This window comes from Telopea speciosissima, chromosome 3, assembly GCF_018873765.1.
Source record: "Telopea speciosissima isolate NSW1024214 ecotype Mountain lineage chromosome 3, Tspe_v1, whole genome shotgun sequence".
NCBI lineage: Eukaryota > Viridiplantae > Streptophyta > Magnoliopsida > Proteales > Proteaceae > Telopea > Telopea speciosissima.
Genome location: NC_057918.1, coordinates 18,072,281 through 18,096,740, shown reverse-complemented (window position 1 = coordinate 18,096,740; position 24,460 = coordinate 18,072,281). Strand labels below are relative to the sequence as shown.

Genomic DNA, 24,460 nt, shown 5'->3' with positions numbered 1-24,460 from the left:
GAGACATTCTAAATTGGCCACTTCTTATATGTACAGATAGGAGACATTCTATATTGGACATTACCTTGTAAGTATAATTTCAACTTCCAAAAAATGTATACTTTTCAAGTAAGCCACTTCCTACCAAATAGTTCATATATTTTTCATTTCTACATGTAATATTGGCTTCTAGATTGCATCTAAAGTCCATGTATGATTCAATATTTCTCATTTCCATGATCCATCCAGACAAAGCCAGTATATGAATAAGTCATAATCCTATCTTAGATTCCATGGGTAATGAAAACAAACACGATTTGGTATCATTTAAGCCAGTGTGTCATTCTGTAATAATGCATCTAGAGGGATTCCCAGGGGTTGTTAAAATCCAACTGTGTTAATCCAGTCCAATCTCATCAACCCTTTTTAAAAAATTGGGAGTGTTTAAATAAAGGAAAGAGATTCCTATACATGGTGGCCCATATGGTTATGACGGGTAACTAAATTTAACATCTGGCCAATCTACAGAACATGTAAGAAACCATTGGTACTGGAAAGAAGAAACCACAGGTGCTGGAAATATTTTTTTTCCAAATAAAATGACAACTCATGGCCTATGCATATAAATGTATGGAAAAGGATACCATCCAAATGGTGCAAACACGCGATTCATATATTTATAGTAGTAGTACGAGCAACTAGAAACACAATATTCAGCAGTTTGGGCCAAGCCTTCCTATTTACATCACATTCAGCACAGTTCAGTCAAGTCTTACCTATTTACAAACTTAAATAGTTTCTACCAATCCAAACATACAGCAATACAATCAACATCATAAATTTAATTTAAGCGTACCATGCTTTCAACTAAGCCTCAAACCATCTGCAAGTGACCTTCTGATATCCAACAGTGACAATCTGATACTGCTTTTGTCCTTCTTGATCTTTATCAGCTTATCATAGACACACCATGGAAAACTCAGGTAATGGTCCCGTTTCATTCCCTCATTGTAACATCCCCAGTAATCAGGATGATATGTTACATGATACCAAGCTGATGCCTTGGCATATGCCTTGTCGGATGGTGAGCCTGGCCCTAGTCCATCATTAAACCATTTCCTTGCCTCCTTCTTTAAAGACCTAACTGCCAATCCGATTGCCTCTGCATCCCGTTTCTTTGTGAATGATTTTGCCATCTTCATGATACTCCCACTGAGGATCTCTGTCTCGGTTTTGATCCCGTAATAATCCATCAGGTTTCCCAACTTAAAATCGTACTCACCTTTGTAATAATAAGCATCATCAATGTAATCCTCAAAGCCATCAAACTCCATGTCAGTGTCATAAGATCTCATTGCCACCACCTGAGTAAATTTTGAAAAGGATGTGTGTGATGCTTTGTCGATTATCTCTCTGTACAGTTTTCCAATCACTTTCTGAGATTCGTAGGTTGGCTTGTCAGGCTTTCCCATGAAATCTGGATATACCCTGACATGTAGATGATCTGGAATTTCAGCTGGTACACCAGTCTTTGGGAAATCGACAGCAATTGAGAAAAGCCTTGCAAGCTCTATACAGTTATCGCTTTCTGCCATGTCAGGTTCCTTGTCAGCCCATACTGTGTGAGCATTTGCAATGATTCCAAGGCTTTCATTGACTATGTAGTTCGTGAAGTACTCCTCAACTTGCTGTAACAAGGAAAAACAAAGGGATTTTCAGTTCACCACCATGATGAAGAATTAGGTAAGAATCTAAGATCATTGATTTTAGAAGTACAAACTGAATGCAACTGATGATTAGAAATAAACCTTGAGATAGGTCTTGTCAAAAGAACATAGCCTAGATGCAATTTTTAACATCAAACCATGGGAATGTTGTGTGCATATCAAGCAAAGATCTTTTGTAGTAAGAAATTTCACCAATTTCTTTTTTTGTTTGTTTTGCTACAAATAGTAACTAGTTCTATCAAGGAGACAAGGATAATTCTTAGAGAACATAGCACTAGAACTGGGGTTTGAAAAATCAGATCGGCAGATTCTGGTAGATCCCGATTCCGGTCGATCAAAGATTGGGCTGATCCTATATGGAAACTAGAGTTTAAGGGTTTTTAACTGATCAATTCAGCCCGATTCCCGGTTTTTAAACCCTGACTAGAACTGCAGTATGTATCAGATTCTAGTATGGAAGTTCACATGGCCTCAGTTGAACAATCACAAGAGAGAATACTCAAGAAAATTTATCAAAAGTGAGGAAGAAACAGAAAGTAATTATGAAGAATTGATGAAAAAAACTTTGATAAAATAAATAATGCATTTGATGAAACTGATTTGATGGAGATCCAAATCTCCAAGGCATTATCCAATCCTCATGGGAACCATGTGTACAGGTTTCTATTTAAAAATCAAATTCGTAGTCATTTGCTAATATGCACACGCATAAACTCTAGCATTCGGACATGCAGTAGCATTTACATAATAAATCAATATAAGACCATTAGAAGTGGAACATTCTTCATTATCCAATGTCTAAAAATGATCAATACAGGAACAACTTAATGGCAAGCACTAAATAAAAGAGCAGGCAGAAACCAGAATTTATATGGAGAAGTAATACAAAGTTTAAAATTACATCATGTATCATAATGTGCAAGACTAGTACCTCAATCATAACGTCGTGGTCCAGGGAAATAGTTTTTGCTGGAACATACTCCATGGGTTGGATTTGACGAGGTGGAATAACTGAAGGGTCCCAACTTACAAAGTATATATCTCCATCTAAATCACTTCCTGAACATTCGTTTGGGTGTGGCCTACAATCACAGTTCAGATAACATTAGAAAGCAGTTTCACACGAGGAAAAGTTTAGATCTATACAGAGCATTTAAACCAAAGGAATGAAATAAGAACAAACATTTTGAGGAGAGATGAACAGAGGAGGGGGGGGTGCTCCTAATACAAGTATTCAAACAATCCACATGTTTCAGTTCTTTAATAAACCAAGAGAGAGACAGAGAACCTATGTCTGCATAATCATCTGTTTGATGCAAGTCAAACTTAGATCATGAATTGAGGTCACAAAATATCAGGCTCAGTCTAGTAAAAGTAAACTACAAGAAAAATCCATGTGAAATGTCTCACCTTTCTCCTTTTTGTGGAAAAACTACGCAATCGACCATATGATTCAATGCCGGGACATCAATGGCTTGCAAAACACGCACATCGCCAGGATGCAAGCATGGGTTTTTAGCAACAACTACCGTTTCCTTAATAATTTTTTTCTGGCCCAACTTATTTCCGCCAAACATGCGCCCAATACTAGAAACTTGAACAAATACTTGCCCATATTCCAAGGTTCGAGTTTCATCCAGACATCCCATCAGTGATCTTCCATTTGGAAGAAATATCCTTGTCTTTGTCCGCAGCTCGTGCAGCTTTGCTGCCCGGAATGTTTGTAACATCACCGAAAGGAATGGTTCAGCATGAGGCTCATAACCACACATCAACATTTCCTTGAGAACATTACTGCTTTCACCTGGAGACATCAGCTCAAGTGCTTCCTGTGCCCTCAATGAATCAGTTAGAATAGCATCCAGTTCGTTTACAGCCTGTTTTTGCTTCTCTTGAAAAATATGATCTCTCACACCAAGTGTTGACAAAAGAGTAATTATCTGACGATTGAGGAAGCAAGGTTGATACTTGCTCCATGCAAGAACATCTAGTTTTATATTTTCTGATTCATACTTACACATGCTCTTCCTCAAGGATAATTTCATTGTTGATGTAGGGTCTACAGCCACAACACCCTTGTAGCCACCATATCTTATTTGAAAGGCAGAAGGAGAACCTTTTAAGCCACATTTTTCTGCAACTCTATCAGCAAAATCAGCAGAAATTTTTCCAATCCCATCTGAGAAAACATATTTTATCTGTCCTCTTTCCAGCTCTATGTCACGGATACTCTCAACTTCATGCTTAAAAACGGTAAGAGTTTCTGTGGAAGAGCTGAAAGATTGGCCCAATCTAGCAGCATACTTTGCCACGTTTCTTATCCCACGAAAATCACCCATCCAATCTCTTATCCTTGCTGCTGTAAGCCCATCGTCTGTTTCCGCAAACATCCATGTGGAATTATCACGTAACTGACTCGATGAAAAGGCAAGAAAATCGAATCTCTTTTCTCCAATAACCAGGCCATTTCTTAATGTAGAAAGAATTCTTTTATAAATTCCAGTACGCCTTTCTTCAGTCGTACGTGGAGATAAATCGGTTGCATGCATTTGATCAAAATCCTCATCAACAAAAGATACCCGAATAAAATTATCAACATAGTTAGTGTAGTTGCGTAGCACACGATTCGATACATTAACCTCCGGACCACAAAAATACACTTTACTAGGGGTTATTTGAACTCTGCGTACATATACCAAGCCAGTATCTAAGGAAATAGAAGGAGAATTAGGCAGACGATTGGATCTACGGTATTTACCATATTGCTCATGCAGCCACTTCACAGGTTCATAGCAGCACTCTTTTAAATGATACAGCTTCTCCAGGGCAAGCTCTATGTACTTAACTGGAAAAAATGCAGGATGAACCAACTTGAAAAAATTGACATCAAGTGTTGGCCCTGCAAGGCACCCATTCTGAACCAAGTAACACACCTTAAAGAGAATTTCGTATGGAAATCTCTGCAACTCAGGAACATCAGGAGGGCCAACGATGGGGACTAAATCCAAATTACGAGAGAAAGCTGATCCACTCTTCAAAATGAACTGACCTTCATCTTCTTTATAGTAGACAAAATGTTCCTTGAAATCCAGAAGCGCACAGCTGTAATCAAGTTCCAAGCACAAGGCGGAAGATTGCCCAATACAACATGAGGGAGTGAAATCTGTTGCTCTATCCCACTGATCATTTGAAGAATCCTTAACATAGTTTAAAACAGGATCTTCATATGGAAACGCTGAAGAGAGTACAGCTTTCTCATAGATCAGAGGAACTCCAAGCACCTAAAAGTTGAAGAAGTTATGTCAGCTGTCTTCACTCAAAAGCTTTGTGAAAGACTACGAATATTAAAAGCAGTGACATTATTGTAGAAGTACATAACTTTGCAGTAAAAATGGTAAATTGCAAGCAGAAGAACTTAGAGTTGAAAGCTTGAGCCAATGAGGTTGTAGATATAGGATTTAAATCACTTGGAAACTTACAATAAGCTTGTGTCCACAAAAAAGTTTAATCATAAAAAATAAAAAAAGAACTACAGATTAGTAACCAAAAGAAAAAAATGTAATTTGTCAATTACATTTTACTTTCAAATCCCTACTAATACTTAAAAAATATAAGTTAGCATTCATCTGGATTCATTTGCATTTTATTTGTATATATTTTTTTAAAAATTATCATTGTGCAAAATTGTTCTAAATTTTTAATGTCTGGACTGAACCCTGCTTGGAGCAGTAGATTTCTAGCTGACATGAAGAAAGCAGCTCTCTTCATAAGACTCCGTATAGCAAAGAACAAGACAAATAACTGAGTAGTATATGAAGAATGAGAGATTAACAAATATGGTAAATCTTGTCGGTGTCCCTAGCTTATTTGATTCATCCAAATCAAAAGATAGAGTAAGACATTGGTGAGAAGAAAAAGATGCAAAGCCTGATAAATAAATACCAGCTTAATAGATAGCATCTCAGGATGATAAATTCCATAATGGAGAGCTGTACCATTGCATCACAGATGCAAAGGAAACCTTTGCGTAGCCTGCTCTGCATGGGTAGTTCAACTTACCAGTTTTTGAGGTAATGAATTGTGGGTCACCAACTACATGAACCAAACCATTGTAGATGAGATTTCCTACTGATCGCAGACATGACTAGAATATCCACATAAAATTAACTATCAGTGTAGGTACATCTATAAATTTTGTATTAATGTTGACAAATTTATGGTGTCTGAAATCATGCACACAGAACTCCAATTGCCAATGTAAGATTACATCCAAATTTACTTGGTACCATACCCCTTTAATCTCTCTTCATGTGGAAAATCACTAAATAACTCCATAAAACTTCTAGGATGTTTGGTTAATACTGAATCAAAAGATGATAGTTCCCTTGCCTTGTGATCTAGTGGCTTTAGGAGCTGGGACATATCACAATAACAGAATTGCAACCATTACAGGAACAATGACATCTTCAATCCATCCAAGCAATATAAAAAATCAAGATCAAAGAGATATAAGTAGCAATAACAAAACTACTTCTGAGGGAGCATACCTGAATTAGGAGAAACTTGTTTGTATTTTGTCTACTAGGACGACGAAGCTGGATTTGCCAGATGTTCTCATAAGAGAGTTCAAGCTTATATTCTACTCCGCCATAAGACAAGAAGAAGTATATCTTCCGCAGCTCAAAACCAAAGTTCACCATAACATCCTGCCCTGACCAGAGAACATAGAATTGATCACCTGAAACCTGACAGCCAAAATGCAGTTTTGTATGCTCCAAAGTGAGAATTGAGGGCCTTGGCCTGGGTACTATATCACGTTCCACATCCCAAACCTTCAAATAAGTAGTTCCATAATACAGTTGCAAGGGCCGATTTACCAAGGAGGTTATAATTTCAGCACTTCCAGCAGTTGTAAATTGCACAGTAGCAAAAGCAAAATTCCGCCTATTTGATCTTGGATTCTGGATCCTGATTTTCAGTGCATAAACAGTTCCATTTCCAGTATAACGCTCTAAAAATTCCTTAACTGCTTCTGCAGTGACATCAGTAGGGAACCCAGAAATCTGAATCGTCTTCCCCATATTCTCCAAGTAATTCAAAACTGCAACTTCCAAATTGTCTAATTCTGAGATAAGTGATTGTGAATACATATATGAGATTCAATAAGCATGAAGAACGGCCATCGACAAAACATTAAGCAACAGAAACATGAAGAAATTATATAGAGATAGAAACTTCCAAACGCAATTTCCCACTTCTAAAAAATTCCCAAGCCCATGTCCTAGAGACTCTGCCACGACTAGTCTCACAGTCATAGCCATTAAAGATACCTATAAAGAAAGAATAAATGGCAACCTAACATTGCAAAAAGAATGTACTTTTCCTCATACATGATCATCTCAAACAAAATTCAAGAGGACAGAAACAAAGGGTACAAGAAAAGGAAAGAATTACTAAAAAAAAGGATCACAAAATGAAACAGGAACAGAAGTCAGAAAGCAAAGAAGCATAAGAACCTTCATACCCAACTCACCTCAAAGGTCCAATAATCCAAAGCTTCTGAAGTTTCTTCAAATCACACAAAGCTGAGAAGTGCTTTCAAGGTAAGAAATAGTAGTGGTAGAGCTAGGAAGTAGTACTAATAAAGGATGAGATCACAGAATCCATAATCGCTTCTCTCAAAGGTAAGCTTAACAGTCCTGAGGAAAAAAAAACGAGTCATCTTCCTAAGATGGGATAATCACAGCAGAAGATATGAAAAACGTTCCATTCGCTTCTGGTCCTTCTATGTTCCTCCTCTGTTTCCCATTTTATAATTAGAGTAGCCGAACAGAGAGAAACCCAAACCATAAATTCATATTCACATGGAAAGCCACCTCCCATCACCATATCTCATTTATCAATTTCTTCTTTTCCGTACAGACTTCTTTCTTTAGTCATTCTTAGTTTCTTACCCCAAAAACAAAACAAAAAAAAAATTTCTTTCTTTAATTACTTTATTTTATTCTCCGCTTTAAAGTCAATCAAAGTCGTCTCTTTTAGTCGAGGAATGACTTGGTGAGTTCATCTAAGTTGCATTGGTTGCATGTATCGCATTCCATCAAACAAAATTAAATCTGCCCTCGATCTGTTTAAGATCAAAATGAATGATGATCTTGATTACTGTATTACTGTACGTAGATCATCATTTTTCTTTGAAAATTGACAATTAATTCAAGAGTCAAATATATCAGACGACCACGGCCCCTCTCTTGAGATCATGTGGGCATCATATGGATGATATTATTTTCCAACCCTTCATTGGTTGTAGTGAATAAATTTCTTCTTATACTACCATTGTAAGAAACTCTCTCCTTCTGGTGTTAGTCTTTTTTATTCGCCTTACTTTTGATTTTATCTCTTTTCTCATCTCTTAGAAAAAAAAATTTGTCTGTGCCGATGGTGAAGATTTGAAGTATCAGTATAGGACTATTGAGTATCGTATCAGAAAAATGATTTTAAGAGATATATCATACAATATGAAGAAACACAAGATACATTAATTATATATTTGGAACAAGATACACTAAATTTACCCCAAAAAAAAAAAGATAAAAGAACAAAATACACTAATGATACATATGAAAATGTTTAAGATACATTCAAAATAGATGATGAGACCTTGTAACTTTGCCTTGTTACATAATCTTCTTGAATCTATACTTTGCCTTTTGCCCTATGTGACCTTGTAACTTTGCCTTGTTAGCAGGGTTTTTCCTGCCAAATAAAAAAATAAAAAATCTGGTTACATTCTTTTCTTTCTCTTGAGTCTTAACAATAATCACTGTTCATAAAATCTAGTAGGACCATAAATGATAGATCTAATTAAGTTTTTTTTTTTTTTTCATAAACGATATCTTTTTCCCTGGATGTCAGCAAAAAAGAATATGCTTACGTTGCAACCAATAATACGGAACAGCATGGGAAAATGGGAGACCAGTAATAACGTAGAGATGGAGCCTTGGGCAGCAAGTAAAAGATGTGGATTGGATATTAGGCATTTGGATTTATAGGTACGGTCTTGGGTGGAATCCATTTGCAAGAACTTGATTGTGGTGAAGACAAAATGATACTCTAATTTTGGGGCTGATGTTTTCTGTACGGCAGCGTAGCCTGTGCCCAGACACATGGACCTGTCATTTAGGGGTAGATGGTCATTTCATCTACCCCATTTGTATGGGCAGCCTACTTTCTCAACATAAAGAACATTTGGGCCTAATTTTGTTATATATTTGGTGGGAGAGGTTCCTACATTGCAATTTGATATAGGGAGCGAAGCATTAATTTGTGGCATATCATTCCCTAACATGAACGTGATATATGTAAAAGGGTTATGCAATTTCATTTTTTGAGCTAGCGTTGTGCATAATTGTTACCCATGTTTGGAAAAAATAATAATAAAAAGAAAAGAAAAAAATATATAATATGATAAAAACTATGATGATACAACGATTGATTTATGTGTTTCTCTCTCTTTTTTAAATTCAAAAAAAAAAAAAATTTTTGAATTTTTATTTTTCTTTTTTATCCATTTCTTGCCAACCAAACATAGCTCAAAGTGTGATCCTATGTTAGTGCGGAGCCCATGGGAGTGTATGCAGAAGCATCAACAATGGCAAGATTTTTGCCTTTCATGAAGATGGGGATTTCGCAAGGTCTTGTGTCTGGGCATAGGAGTCATGTTCCCAGACAAGCTCTTTTGTCCTTAAGTTTTGGGAGAGGGTTCTTTGAGCAAGCGGCATAGATGAATGCACCGGTGAGGTCTGATTGAAAGGTTTTGTATATGGGAGGGTAGTGAGGTCATTTCACATGAAAAGGAGAGAGAGAGAGAGAGAGAGAATCTTTTTCCGTATATTTATCTTTTTTTCTCAATCCATTTCTTACCTGCCAAGCATATCTTTATACTATATGGGAAAAAGCAAGCCATCCGATTGTGCAGTGCACGACATCCTTGCACCTTGACATAGTGGCACGCAAAATGATTGTGCATCCTTGGTCATTTTTGGGGTTTCAAGGGGGTGCTACTGTTATTTCGCATGCCCATCTATCAACGCACAAGGACGACGTGTCAGCACAACAGGATGGCGTTCTTTCTCCCATCTTATATAATCATATAATGGATAAATGTTTCATACAAGAACATGTGGGGTACCTCTCAAATGGGATCTTTTGTGCATTTGAGGAGGGAGGACTTTATCAAGAAAACTTTGGAAAAATAAATAACACGTAACAGCTAAGTTTTCCTTCAACTAAGAGAAAGAAAAGTTCCTTCTCCACTGAATCACTGATGATGTAATCCTATGATTGCATCTTTAATTCATTAATTATTCCCACACCTTATTGTTCATGGTTACAAATAACATGTGGGTTTAAATGGCCATGGTGAGGGGATTCTTCCTTCACCATGGGGCGAATGAAAACTCCATCTCTTAAGGATCTAAATAAGTGTCATTCACGTAAAATGGAGCCTATCTGGGAATGTGGCTTCTGCATCCAAACACAAGCCCTCATGAAATAATTATACTGCCCCCAAGAAAGATGGAAATTCCGCCAATGTTGATTGATGTTTCTATGCATGCTCCCATTGACTTCCACGTTGGTGTTGGGGTCATGCTCCCAGTCAGAAAACTCTCCCCCCTCCCCCTTTCTTTTTAATGTATTTCAAAGCCTAATACCTAATCAACTCATAAGGGATCATTCACCCAAAAAAAAAATCCTCATAAGGGATGAAAGTTGACTCATGATAAATGTTAGGGCCATAAGAAAGGCCTGCTTCTATAATGGGAAGGAAGCAAAAGTCCATGATGGAATAATTAGAATTTTACTCCAAAACAATCCCTTAAAAAAACATGCTAATTCCAATATGACGACCAACCATGAAATTCTTGAATAAAGATAAACATCACTTTGTCTCAACTCACAATATGATCTAAAAGCTTAGTCGTTCAATTTATCAAATTTTTTTTTTATAGATTTAAGACTTTCTTTATTGGCCATCAATTTATTAGTCGTTAATAACCATTTGGCTCACCCACCAAGCATGACATTAACCCGTGATTTTTCAATTTTTTATTTCGTTCGGTCTTAGATTTTTCAAAACATTTTTAAACTAATGACATGTGTGGATGCATATAGATTGTTCTAAATTATTTTAGGAAAGAGAACGTCACCTGGGCGTGTGTGGAATGCTGTCCCTACATCAAACACAGGGGCAGGCAAAATGACCTTGCACCTCCTGTAAACTTCGCCTTTCTATGGGGGCACGACGATTATTTCGCCCGCCCTCGTGTTTGGGCGCAAAGGCACCACACCGCAAAAGTTATTTGATGTAATATTTAATGTAGGATTAAAAAAGTGTTTTCAAAAAGTTAAAAATTATTAATACACTATTTACGTGAAATGACATAATTCACCATCATTTAAAAAAATATATGTTATTTTAAATAGGTAAAAAAAATAAAATTACAATTTCTTAGCTCATCATTTTTGTTACGATCTTCTAAAAAAATAAAAAATAAAAAATCCATATCTAAAATACAAAGAAAAAATAAACAAGTGGATCTCTTCAAAATCCCTCTAGTGATCATTAATGCATATTTTCATGTAAACCTTCATTCAATGTTTCATCTAAATCTTCATTGGACCGATTCATTCCTCCTCCATGCACAATTGGGGCCATCATAACCTCATGATTTTGATTCTCCAAATTACCATGCCATCCTGCAATATAATTTCTATTAAATCTATAAAATTTGGAATGAAGAGCGAAATAGATTTGTTTAGGAAATAAGAAAAAAACCTATTGACATGTTGAATCCACGATTTTTGAGTTCTCTGTACTCTTGACACAATGCACAAGCCTCACAAAAACAATGAACAACACAATCGTTACAGGGACTCTCTTCTAATGAGTACTGATACCGCATTTTCGCGCGATAGAAAGACGAGTAGATGCAAGGACAAGAAGTTGCAGAGCAGATAAGCTTGTACAGTACTCCATTTAATCCACATGCTGTGTTATTCCTCCAATGTCATAATTAACATACTTTCTTAGGTTAATTAAGCAATTAAAGTAAAGGAATTTCAATATTGGAAATTAAAACTACTTTTTCCCTAATTAATAATATATACTCACAAGTTGATCCTTTGTCTACAATCTCAGCAATCTGGCCAAAGGTAATGCATGGACACCAACATGTTATACAACCTGTATATGTGAGATATTATTAGATCTCCATCCATGGATTAGTCATCAACATAGAAGAGTTGCAGAGTTGGAAGAAGAAGAAGAGTTTAAAATCAATCAAAATCAAAACTACTTACAATTGTGAACATCAGAACCACAATCAAAGAGGTGGGTTGACCAAGGAACCTGATTCTGGAGTTTCTGATAAGGTTGTGGAACCCTTGTATAACCATTAATGATGGAGGGGTACATAATGAATGTGGGAAAGAGTAAGAAAGAGAGATGTTTTGTAGGTCTAGTATATATAATGTTCATCAGAAGAAGAAAGTCTCTAGAATATATATATTGGAGTTGTGTTTTGTTTCAACTGCTACCAATACAACATGAGGGAAACAAGCTTTTTCCATGGATTCTAAAATCTTACTTCATGAGAGAGCCCTTAAACACACTAAGTTGAATGCATGCATTTTAACGGGTTAAGTCATGAAACAAGGCGTCTTCAGCTACCAAAATGCGAGGCACACAATGGATAAAGAGTAAGTCTAATGGGAATGCCATTTTTTTATCAGTAAAAGAATTCAATATTAATTCATCTCTGATCTACCATTCAAAAAGGATGGAAAAGGTTTTCTTAATTTTAGGGGTTAGATTTTGTAGATATGTTTCTTATCTAGCCTCTTGACTTAAAGGTTGTCAATCCTGGACCGGGATTTAAAATCAAAACTGAAATCAACCGAATAAACCCAAAGCCAACCAACCGTTTAATAAGTGGGTTGGTTTCAGTCCTGCCTTTTTAAAAAAAATACATATAATCAGTCCAACAAATTACCGATAAGAAACCAAATCAAGATATAAATCGAATAAAAACTAATCATAATTTTATTTTTGAATGTGTACAACTGGTTAAGTTGGTTTGGTGGTTTTTATTTCTTATTTTCTGAAGACTACCTACCTATTGATACATTATTGACACACTTTAGATTGCAATTTTTATTTTTAAATTTTGTAGAATCGATTCTACGTTCAAATCGGTTTTAAACCAGACCAAAACCAATTCGAATGGTTTAACTGTTTCTAAGACTTGGGACCAATTCGTTAAATTGGTCATGGTTCCGATCTTAACCTCCAGAGGTTAGAATCGATCAACAGATCCAGACCGTTTTTATTTTTTATTCATTTTATTTTAATTTTAATTTCTTTAGTTCTCTGTACATTTCAGAGTAACTTTGGAACACATATTCTTAGAAAGGAATGTCAAATAATGAAATTCAATAGGTCATGTAATGGGAGGCTTTGTCTTGGAAGGGAAAGCCTTCCAATAAAAATAATTAATGAAAGTATCAATTCAAAGAATATTTCTAATTTAAAATGACAAGAATTTTAAGAGTCCAAAGAATAACTAATTTGCTTTGGTTGAGTACTTGTACAGCTTAATTAGTATGTGCAGACAAGTGATTTGACTGGAACTAATTCTTTCAAATATATTTTCATATGTGAATTGGGCCATCAAAATGTACAATTCCCAAACCATAGGAAACGCACCAGGAAACACAGATGGTGCAGCTTCTTGATTTGCTCTTGAGAGGCCAATGATTAATCAAAGTAAATGTCAAGATAGATATGTGCTGCCAGGAGAGGCCAATGAATAGAGTCTAACCAAAAATGTTAAGAGGGTTATGTAAAGCTATATTAATCTCATCAACTTTGCCAAAATCCTTCGACGAGTGTTATGTGATTTCTGGATCCACAAGAAGTTAAACTGTATGGCTCCAAAACTGCAATAGCCACCCATAAATGAATGCAAGGTATGAGTAAAGCACCGACGAACGGCTGAAGAAGATTATTTGGACCATGATCTGATACGTATGGTCAACATTAACATTCTGTCCTTCATTCCCAACTTTTTTTTTCCTTTCCAGTCTAAAATCTTCTTTGTCTGCATCCAGAGCTTGATTGAAAGAAATTTCAAACATAAGAAATCCTGTTACAAGGGAATGACTGAAATTGTAAACATAATAAGGATGAAGGCAGAGATAGAGAGCGAGAGAGAGAGACCTGTAGTCCCACTTGGAGAAGAAAATGGATGAGTAGAGCATCATACTGGCATCTGAGGACCTCAAGAGAGAGATATGTAGTCCCAGCTGGAGAAGAAAAATTAATTTTAGTAGAGCATCAAACTGGAATCTGAGGACAATGGTTTTACCAAGGGCGACATTATCCTACACCAGTCAGAGGAATAGGAAAGGAAATGTAAAAGGAGACAGGAAAGTTCCTAGTGCTTGATTTCTTTCCATTTATAGAGTTCTCAAGCTTGCCGGGTTTTTTTTTTCCTGGTTACTCTCTTGTTCACAGTTTCCGACTTCCCTGCATGATAAGGAACTTGTCCATCACCACAATATTAGCTGAGGTGTTCCATCATTCTCGCACCCAAATTCACTGCAGTTATCTTTGGAATCTGCATCATCCAACACCTATAAATTTCTGAGGAAGTTACAGAAGCCCCTCCTCTACATCTCCTTCAAAAATTTTCCACTGTAAGTTTGTCGAAATTTTTACTTTATAGTCACAAGAATTGCTTACATTTCCTCCTACACATCCAGAAGCTCTAGACCTCCTTGAGAATCAACATCAGCAGATAATTCTGGAGGTTTGCTTGCCTTCCATTCTGGAATCGGTTGAAGTGGACGTGATGTTCGAAATGGGGGAATCATAGAATCATCAGGGCTGAGTGACTGGAGGCAGCTTTTTCATTGCCACAATATGCACACTTCAAAGAAACCTCTTGGGATCTCTTACATTGTGTGTTAGATCGTAAAGTTTGGAATTTGAAATGCACCAAACAGATCATCAGAGAAGAAGTAGGTCCAAAGATGTGGGTGCTGTTCCTGCAGAAATTTTGTGGAAGGGACAAGAGCCAAATCTTTATCAGCTGAAGAAGATCCTTGGGAAAATGACCAACTCTTCTGTGCTTGTAGTTTTTCATGGATAATGTATAACTTGTCTCACTAATGCTCTGACAACCTCAACTGTTTCGGCACCCTTGTATGTCCCAGAAAATTCAGATTGTTACCACACAGAATCATCTTTTTTTTTTTATCTTTTGTGGGTGTCTATTTTTCAGAAAGATTTTCAACACTATAGCTGTTTCCTGGGCTCCAGCGAACATCATTGCCTTCACTTGGTGTGCTTCATTTCATCTTGATTGAGTTTTGGGCTGAATTATCACATCTTTCACCCCCCTTACTAGCATCAAAAGAGATCAGTTCTTTTTGTAGGACAAAAGAAGTGTAGCTCATATCATCTAATTATCTATATGCAATCAATCAAAAGAACCTGCACTTGAGGACTCCGCTGCAATACATTCAGGAAAGGTTAACGAAAAGTCAATAAGAATAATTCCATATTGTAAGGGATGCAAATAACAATATCATCTAACAATAAAAACCCTAAGTACCTCAAAAAGCAGGTTGATCAGCACCACTGAAAAACTCCCGACAGCATTAGCCGAGGGATATCCATTCTGCACCTAACAGTTCCTCAGAAAACCCAATTTACATTGATCTATCTGAAGTCACGAAGTTGTCGTCTTTGTCTGATGAAGGATGCTCAAATACAAAGGAGGACCTGATTCCCTACAGTCAAGAGAAAACTCATTAAAGGAATGAACATGGAGAGGAGGGGTGGAAAGGAGACACCAAATCTCTTCTAACATTGCATTAAATTATCGAAACTCTATGGAAGAAGTGTAAAACATATAGCTCAAGTACAGAAGACAGCAAAAGCAAGCAATAGTGTAAGGTTTTGTCAATCTGTCATATGAAGGAATAAGAGAATAAGTCATGGAAATATAATTATTACTGTGATGCAAAAACATGATTGGGCTTCACTCAACAGATATGAAGAGTTACACAAACCCATCAAATTAATAATATTACATGCCCTCTTTTTTCATTTTTCAGGAGAAAAAACAAATAAGTAAAGAACCCCTCTCTAGCCATGTCTCTTTCTTTCCATGAGAGTACCAGGTAGCAAGCTATGCCAGCAACTTGTTGATCCTGGTCATCCTGTTCCACATGGCGCTGCATAGTTCTTTTTGTTTTCTTTCTGTACTCTTTCTTTTTTCTTTTTTTTTTGGGGGGGGGGGGGCAGAGTGGACCCAGGAGATCTGAACTTGTGGCTTATGACCGATTATTGTCAGCTTCAGAACCATTTTGTAGAAAATAAACTATAGCAACTATGTATGCAGATTACAATCTCCTAGAACCACAAAATTATATATGAAAGACATCAGAAACCTAATACCTCAGTGGGCTGAGATTTTTAATTCTCCAAGAACAAGCAACTCTTATTCACAAAACTCGACCTGTCTCTCCTACACCGATAAGGTTCATATTTATACTCTGTAGACAAAACTCCTTTACTAACCTAATAAACCTACTACAAAGAAACTATCGTGAGAGACTCTTAATTAAAACAATAGCTCCAAGTAAACAAGTACCGTCATAAACTGATGCCTTCTTGTCATAGCTCCAAGTTTGATAATTTAAGGTACCATAAATTGCAATAAAAAAGAAGAAAGCAACAAAACTGATCTTCAAGCCATTGGTTGCTAGTATGAGTTCCAAGGTAAGAAACTGAATATGAAATGGCACTGCACATAAATATAGAAATAGACTGGAGAATGTAGATTGTAGAACGTTATGGTGAAAAGTGCAAGGACAGTTCACCCTTTAAACCATCTTGCTGAGAATGAATTGTTATATTATCTGTAAAATTGACCACATTTCTGAAACTTTTAAGGAGTGAAATTTCGACTGTACTACCAACTATAAGACAAAAGAAAAAGAAAAAAAAAACTGCTATTAACTATTCGCTCGGAAAAATACCACCATCTAGAAGCAACAACAAGAAAGGGTGAAAAATGTCTGGTGCAAGCCATCTATCCATTAAGAAAAACATATATTTATTGACTTTCTTCTAAAGTGAGACAAATTTTTTTTAATCTCCATCTTCATTTTCTGTTATATTTCCTGATGCTATGGTTTTAGGTGAGCAAGGACGAACTTCTAACCAGATCATAGTGAATCTATATGTCCATACACTTTATCACAAGCTATTTAAATACAGGAACATGATGGGTGTATGTAGAACTATTCAAGCTTCTTGCAGGTTTGGTGATTTGATACCTTAATAAATAAGGCTATGCTGTGGGAAAAAGAATCGTAATCTGTCTCAGAATTTTCTTGCTTTAAGAGGATCATAGTCATAAGCTTCACCTGCCTTCACAAATCTACCTTTCTCACGCTTTCTGGTATCTGCTCTGGCTTTTCGGGAAGCATATTTTATTTGTTTCCCAAACCTACAGATCACATAAATGAAAAATCTGTTAACTGCTATAAGTAAGCAAGAATGACAAAATGAAACATTAATATATTGCTTATATTGAATATCGAGAAGGACATGCTGTTTGGAGTACTAGGGTTTAGAAAAAAGGGGGCGGGGGGAGGACATGACTGTTTCTCAGAGGGGAAAGGTGAATATCTGATTATGTTAGTAATTGAAGAATTAAAATTCTTCTATTTCCAAACAAAACCAAAGATTAAATGGCTTGGAAGATTAAAAAACAGGTTTCAAAGTAAAATAGTACATATGAATTGTAATAGGGCAAGAAGCGTCATTTATGTCACCTTTCTGCAGGACATGACTACTGATAAAATAAATATACAAAAAACTCAAGATTCAATGGCAAAGACATTTTCACAATATTACAGCAATAACTGGCCTTTTACAAACAGAACAATTTTGACAGATTCATGAATGGAGACAACATTGGTAGATAAGATACCAAGAACTTTTCATTTCCCTCTTTACTGCTTCAAATAATTTAAAGGGCAAAGGGGATAGGGGGGGAACTAAGAGTTGATCAATTATGTCAGCCACAAATATTGGCTTCCATAGATGGTGTCTTTCTAAAATCTGACCTAGAGTCTTTTATAAACTACAGTGTAGAAATCATAGCAGATAAGCTCTCAATATTCTACAATGGGAATGAAAAAAGGTTAGGATCACTTGCTAGAATAGTTTGGTCACAATTTCATTAAAAAAAAATATCAAATTTAACATTTCAGAGATTCATAGTGGTTTGTGCTAATTACCAGAAAGTATGAAGTCCGAACTAATATGTCATTAGATTTTAAAGTGTCACAATATTATGAATAATCAGCCTCACCTGCGGGTACCAATCCATGAAGAGAAAGAAGTATCTAAGGTATTTTAGTAATTACACTTACACAGTGCAATTACATAATAATCCTCAATACCATTTTCCAACATTTGATTGGGTCATAGTTCACCCGCGGGTGATGTAATCACTGCCAAATGTTAATATTGAAGCTGACTACATACGTGCGTGTTTTCTTCTTTTCATTATATCTGAGCTTCGCTTTGTCCCTCGCCTGTGGGCAAGTGCCTTCAAAATTTAAATCCCATGGTGATCCGCTTGTTAAAAACACTGGTGATACTCCACAATGTTCATAATCAGCAACACTACTTTCACTAGTAAGGTTGGGCATGCTTGAGTGGACTTGTCCAGTTGGAAAACATATGTTGATGCTTCTGCTGCCGCCAGGAATTAGAAATACTCGATCTGTTCCACTATTCACAGCCTGGACCACAGAGGCCAATCCTGCAGCACAAGAGGACTGAATGGCCACACGGTCATGTTGCTCTGATGATGATGCCTAAGGAATGACATGAAAGGGGCTGTCAGCTATACATGTAAACAAAACCATTACTGTCAAACCAGAATTTTCACTATAACAATTATTAACCATGGGAAGATATGGATAAAGAGACAAATTAACAAGAACATATCAATAACAATTAATGCAGAGAAAGCATGACTAAAATGGATGCACCTGGACTGACTAGCATCTGATTAGAGAGGTAATTTTCAGCCAGATGAAATTTTCCTTAGATAACTGTTTGAGTTTACTTAAACCCATATGCAAGATTCATGTCCCCTATCCCTAAAAGAAGCATGAAAAACAAAGAATATTTTCTATGATCTAGGTGCAGCTTCTAGATTATGGGAGCAACTTCTGGAATCTTTGCACAAGCTTAACGCTGCTGGCCACCCAGGCTATGACATAAGCAGATGCATTCTTTGCCTGGCATAGGCATACATGTATCGCCAAATCTAATTGTTATGTCTCCACCATAACTTTATACCAAATCTCACATGGAAAGGGAGACTGAATGAAGAGCATGGAAGCATTGTAGTAGATAGTGTGATGACAAGTGGAGACTCTAGACAGAACTAATTTTGCAATAGCGCATTGCATTATGTGATCAATTACCATGATTATAGAAAAGTGTAGTGGAGATAAGGATGTTGAGATGGATGTGTGGCAAGACTAAGAAAGATAAAGTAAGGAATGACCACATTAGAGCAGAGTTGGGAGTAGCTCCTATATATGATAAGCTACGCGAGAGTCATTTGAGGTGGCATGACCATGTTCAACGGAGGCCTTGGGATGCTCCAGTTCGGAGGAGGAACTAAAAGAGCCAGGGGAACGCCTAAAATAACTCTAAGTGAAGAGGTGAGGAAAGACATGCATAACTTAGGTCTTGTATCTTGTATGACTTTGAAGATAGCTGATTGGAGAGCATGGATCCATGTAGCTGACTCCATTTAGTTGGGATAAGTCTATGTTGTTGTTGTAGTATTGTGATTATAAAAAAGTCATTGAAGCCGTAGGCATAACTTCATATGTCTAATCCAACAGAAGCTTTTCTGATTCAACATCACGATTTGTGATTAATTCCAGTGATTGTAGAGCAGTCACTGAAGCAGAAAGTATAAGTCTAATCTAACCAAAGTTTTTCTATTTTGAGGTGGAGGAGGGGGGAAGAGAAAGTACCCTGAATAGAGTCCTAGCTTCAAATCCTAATGAATTATACATTCAAGTTCCTTCCCACAGATGATAGGAACTTTGATATAGACACAGGCTGTAATGTCCTCGAACTTATAATCCTCAAGAAAAGCATAATATAAACTAGAAAATTATCACAAACAAGAGGAATATATTCACCAAAAAAAAAAAGAGAGGAATACAACAGGTCAAAACATGTACCATTCACAAGACAAGGCCTACTAGGAAGCCTAGTGGAACTGATATTATAAAAAAACATAAAAAACTCTACAGCACGAGACGGTAATTATGCCCTCAACAATGTGAATAATGAAGGAGCACAGAACCTCAATGATGTAAAGGAGGGGAGAGAGGGGGGGGGGGGAAAGGTGATTACAGTAATCTCAGAACTCGTAAGGGCATCAGTGAGATTAACCAATGCATTAACCAAAGCAGAGAAGAAGATTCACCATCAAACAGGCAATCAATTTATTGAAAGACTTGTTTTTACAAGTCTGCAACAAAGACCGAGAATGATGAAAAGAAAAAAAAGATGCAAGGAATGATTTAAAATGGATGATTTACAACCAATGAGAGCTTCAAGATACAGAAAGACAAAACCTCTATGATATCCTCACTGGGACCACCAGAATCAGCCACCGAGAAGTTTTTGTCCATAAATAAGCAACCAACTGCTACGTCATCAAAAACATAACTGGGATGACTTTGTGAGCACCCAAATATGTCACTTTCGTTCTCAAAAATTAAGCCAACATCATCAATGCTGAAACCATCACAAAGGTCACTGAGACCATGAATTTCAAGATCCTTCAGTGAAGAACAGTCCTACAAAAATAAGTAGAAAGCTTGGCCAGTAAAATGAGAATGAATAAACCAACAATGTAAGATGAGACTCTCTCCCTTTCTCTCTCTTTCCCTTTTCTGGCTAATGGGACCCATATTTATAAGAAAAGGATTCATATTGTGATCCTAACCAAACTCAACAGAGCCCTTGATACACGTCTGTCAGGTTTTCCTCTTTCCAGTGGAACTGAATTTGAAAAAAAAGCTTTTTAAGCAGATTATATAATTTCAAAAGCTGAGAACAAATAATACAAAGTAAATATAACAAATCACCTTTGCCACGTCTGAGTTCTCAGGGTGTAATGGTGGTTTATCTCCTCCACACAGTCCCAACTTTTCGTTAGGAGGAAACTCTGAAGATGAACCTATCCAAGATTCAGACGGAAGACCAGGTTCCGGTTCATTCTGCTCTGTGTTTACCATTAACCCCTGTTGTTTAGGTTCCCAACAGTTCTTCATGGTATTCTCATCCATAGACAGCATCTCTTGTGGTTCCCAGCTAGTATCGAGTCTATTGACATCTTCCTGTGGCAATGAAGCATCGAGGATAGAAGCCCATATTTTTAAGAGCTCTGCGGCAGAGGGACATCCTGAGTAACAATTTATTGTCTGAAGACGATGTCCACAACCTGAGCAGCAATTCCCGTCACTGCTGCAGCTCTGACATAGAAACAGTTTATCTTCAACACATAGAATGACTGCAGGTTGTGAGTTGCAATTGTTGCAAATGAGAGAACGAAGGTGCTTCTGTGAGATTGCATTAGCAGAGTGCACCAATCCATCACAGTTCAAGCACAGACTAACTGTATCCGATTTGCAGTAGACTACTGCCCTCTCCCTTCCGCAGTAATCACATAGAAGCTCCATTTATTACCCGAAACTAATCTACCTTTACGTCCTAAACCAATGGCTGAGGTTGGAATCCAACTGAAAACTACTCTCAAACCTGTAATCAAAAGCAAAATCAGTACTAGAAAAGAAACACCGCACTTTAAACAAAAAATTCCAAAATTTAACTTCTTCCTCTATAAAAAATTCGAAAGAAAGAGAGAAAGATGAGAACTTGCAGATTATTATCCCATGGAAGAAGAAGGAAGAATTTCAGGAAGCGTTTTCATGTTCTTCAAATGCTCTGTCCCTATAAGGAACCCTAACTAACAATCTTTGGGATCTAAAACATAGAACATTAATACAAAAAAACCAACTAGAATGATTCAAGGAATCAAAAGAAAACTACGAAAGGATTTCAGATTTAAGTTTTCCGGAATGCAGAGAACCAAACCCTCTGCAAATTTTGCTCGAGTGCGTTATTCGAGAGTCGAGAGTCGAGAGTAGAGACTAGAGAAAGAAGTAAACTGAGGCAACCAGTTTGGTCGAGTGTTTATACATTTAAGAAATTCTTACGTGGCAACATGCAATCTCTCGAAAAACTATTTTTAATCGAAGTTATGCTGACGTGGTTGCCTCACTTTTTTGAAAAAGTGATACGGTCATGGGCACGCCGTTCTCCGACCCAAAACCGTAAATAAAACCAGAAACGGAGGGCTTATAAGTTATAATGTATGAGAGTAGGGATTGACCATAAACTTTGTGCCCACGTCAGCCATTGAAAGCGGACGTACACTGTATAAGCCGCGAGCGTTATTCCAATTTGACTTGCGCCATATTAGGGCTTGGGAGGAGATGTTGGTGGATTGTGATTTGTGGCCAATGAGAACCTCTCACGTGGCTTTTCCCTATGCAGACATCTCTTAATCACAATCTTCATTTAAAAGGATTACACGTGTCTCATGTCTTAAGAATCTTTCGTAGAATACTTACACCTGTCCCAAGTCTCATAACAATAACCTTCACTTGGAAAACTTACACGTGTCTCAAGATTAGAATAACAATCTTTACTTAAAAATCCAACACGCGTCTTTGCTCTTAATAATAATAATCATTAGTTAGAAAAATTACACGTGTCTCAAGTTTTATTAGAGCAATCTCACTAACAAGTAATAAGGCTTAAACGTCTCTAACAATCTTTCCGTAGAAGACTTACACGTGTCTCAAGTTTTATAAGAAGATTAGAATAACAATCTTCACATAAAACCTACACGTGTCTACTCTTAATAACAATATTAGAAGACTTACACGTGTTTCAAATCCTAACTTTTAACACGTAAACGACTTACACGTGTCTCAAGTCTTAACTCCCCATGTGTCCTTTATCGCTTTTAATTATAATAATTTGAGGCGATGTATGTACTGTAGGCTTACGTATGTTGATCCAGACATGATGGAGAGGAGTGTAGGTGCAAAGGTTCCGGGCAATTATGGTTCACCACTTGTCACTAATTGAACGGTTGTGATTAAACTAATTTGGTAAGTTGGGGACACTTGGACCCCCCCTCCCCAAGGACCAATCCATCTCTAGTAGTGGGTCCACGTCTCTTCGACTTACACGTTTTATGTCACCAAACGCACCAACTGTGGTGGCGTTGAGGCATTGGCTATCTTCCAGTCAAGCTCAAATGCAGACAGCTGGCCTTACTTGAATCTTTCTCCTTAACCTAAATTCTTTTCTTGTTAAAAATTAGAATCTCGATCTCTCAGAAGAAAATGCCAGTTTTTCAAAGGGCCAGTTTTTCATATTTGATGATATGATGCATGAAAGGATTACATTTCCATGCTTTCGAGAAAGACATAACAAGTACGTTACCAAAAAAAACAAAGAGAGAGACATAACGACTATAGTATTTTTGCTTTTTAAAATTTTCTTAATAGCGTATGATAGTGTATTTTTGTTGGAGTAAATATATGATAGTCTACCTCGAAGGCTTGAAAATTTGGAAGAAAACACAAGGTTACCTCTCAAAATGGCTTACCTCTCAAGATGGCTTTGCATGATGTCTAAAACCCATTTAATAGTTAGCTTGTTAAATCATCAGTTCATGTAATTAAGAATAGAAGTGTCAAAATTGAGATTGAAGCAATTGAACTGGTCACTTCGATCGATTCCTATTGAATCGAACGAATCAATTGACCAATTGAACTCTCTATCTATTTTGTATTGATTTTGTTTCTTAGAAACCACTGAAAGACCATGGCCAATGAGACCGATTGATAAATTTCAATATTTATTACACGTTTCCTTTTGAACAATTAAAAAATTGAGACCAAAGCACTACTAAACCGACAAGAGACCAATAAGGGGCCATCGAAAGAGATCAATAACAAAATGAAACCGGTCAGACGAATAGGTATTGATTTCGATTTGGATTTTGTGGACTGAACACTTTGTTAGTCCAGTTTCGATTTGACAAGTATGTGCCCAAAAAAAAAAACTAATCAAAACCGGATCAAACCAACCATTTGACACTCCTAATTGAGAAGTAATACCTGGGCTTGAACGGATTTCAACTATAACCATGACGGAGCCTTATTTGTTATTATTGTTTGTTCGATCAAGAATGAAATCATCAAAAGCAAAAAAAGGGAGGGGGATCCAAAAGCCTTCAAAATTAATACAAAGATTTGACGATCAACATGCTTAGTTTTAAGGAGGTACTTTTCTTTCACCCATGGCGAAGAACGAATTATGTATCAGTGCCTTGGGATGGGCATCTAGAATAATGAGGGATGGATATTTTTTGACTTCGTATAGTTGGGGGAGTAATAATAACATTAAATGGGTATACTTTTCCTTCACCCATGGTCGAGGAAAACTTTCTCCTAGTTTTAATGTGTATGATACTTTTTATAGTGGG

At 36.8% G+C, this 24,460-nt stretch overlaps 3 protein-coding genes across 8 annotated transcripts in view; all 3 read right to left on the bottom strand.

Moving 5' to 3' along the window:
* Nucleotides 1-7,363, bottom strand: part of LOC122654284 (probable RNA-dependent RNA polymerase 1) — a 32,016-nt gene extending 24,653 nt beyond the window's left edge. The window contains exons 1-2 of one of the 3 annotated variants that reach the window (XM_043848302.1): nucleotides 7,256-7,363; nucleotides 5,713-5,717 (exon numbers count right to left, since the gene is read on the bottom strand). The gene's annotated coding sequence lies outside the window, so the exon portion shown is untranslated. Of the gene's footprint in view, nucleotides 1-5,712; nucleotides 5,718-7,239 lie in introns of all 3 variants that reach the window. The other 2 variants (XM_043848299.1, XM_043848300.1) reach the window with 2 other exon arrangements.
* On the bottom strand, nucleotides 632-7,305 carry LOC122654286 (probable RNA-dependent RNA polymerase 1). Of its 2 annotated transcripts, XM_043848304.1 has the most exons (6): nucleotides 7,240-7,305; nucleotides 6,254-6,813; nucleotides 3,117-4,987; nucleotides 2,638-2,788; nucleotides 826-1,667; nucleotides 632-792 (listed from the first exon to the last, which is right to left on the bottom strand). In XM_043848304.1, exons 2-5 carry the CDS (start codon nucleotides 6,785-6,787, stop codon nucleotides 843-845), a joined length of 3,381 nt encoding a protein of 1,126 aa, XP_043704239.1. In that variant the 5' UTR covers nucleotides 6,788-6,813; nucleotides 7,240-7,305; the 3' UTR covers nucleotides 632-792; nucleotides 826-842. The 2 variants fall into 2 exon arrangements, with proteins under 2 accessions (XP_043704239.1, XP_043704238.1); XM_043848303.1 differs by having other exon boundaries at nucleotides 632-1,667.
* A 6,652-nt stretch (nucleotides 7,364-14,015) lies between the features above and the next one.
* LOC122653928 (putative zinc finger protein CONSTANS-LIKE 11) lies at nucleotides 14,016-21,651 on the bottom strand. 3 transcript variants are annotated; one of them, XR_006331862.1, is made up of 6 exons: nucleotides 20,982-21,651; nucleotides 20,466-20,690; nucleotides 18,337-18,671; nucleotides 17,118-17,290; nucleotides 15,386-15,555; nucleotides 14,016-15,282 (listed from the first exon to the last, which is right to left on the bottom strand). XR_006331862.1 is itself a non-coding variant. In XM_043847892.1 (5 exons), exons 1-4 carry the CDS (start codon nucleotides 21,573-21,575, stop codon nucleotides 17,164-17,166), a joined length of 1,281 nt encoding a protein of 426 aa, XP_043703827.1. In that variant the 5' UTR covers nucleotides 21,576-21,651; the 3' UTR covers nucleotides 15,299-15,555; nucleotides 17,118-17,163. The 3 variants fall into 3 exon arrangements, 2 of the variants coding, with proteins under 2 accessions (XP_043703827.1, XP_043703828.1); XM_043847892.1 differs by lacking the exon at nucleotides 14,016-15,282 and having other exon boundaries at nucleotides 15,299-15,555; XM_043847893.1 differs by lacking the exons at nucleotides 14,016-15,282; nucleotides 15,386-15,555 and adding an exon at nucleotides 15,882-15,995.
* Nucleotides 21,652-24,460: the final 2,809 nt, after the last annotated feature.

Excerpts from the sequence above, each read along its gene's own strand:
- LOC122654286 (XM_043848303.1), bottom strand. The coding sequence starts at position 6,787 with ATGGGGAAGACGATTCAGATTTCTGGGTTCCCTACTGATGTCACTGCA. Across the intron at positions 2,789-3,116 it reads TTTCCACAAAAAGGAGAAAG|GCCACACCCAAACGAATGTT; the intron begins GTGAGACATTTC and ends CTGTGATTGTAG. Across the intron at positions 1,668-2,637 it reads ACCACGACGTTATGATTGAG|CAAGTTGAGGAGTACTTCAC; the intron begins GTACTAGTCTTG and ends TCCTTGTTACAG.
- LOC122653928 (XM_043847892.1), bottom strand. The coding sequence starts at position 21,575 with ATGGAGCTTCTATGTGATTACTGCGGAAGGGAGAGGGCAGTAGTCTAC. Across the intron at positions 18,672-20,465 it reads CCAGTGAGGATATCATAGAG|GCATCATCATCAGAGCAACA; the intron begins GTTTTGTCTTTC and ends GTCATTCCTTAG. Across the intron at positions 17,291-18,336 it reads GAAAAGAAGAAAACACGCAC|GTTTGGGAAACAAATAAAAT; the intron begins GTATGTAGTCAG and ends TGTGATCTGTAG.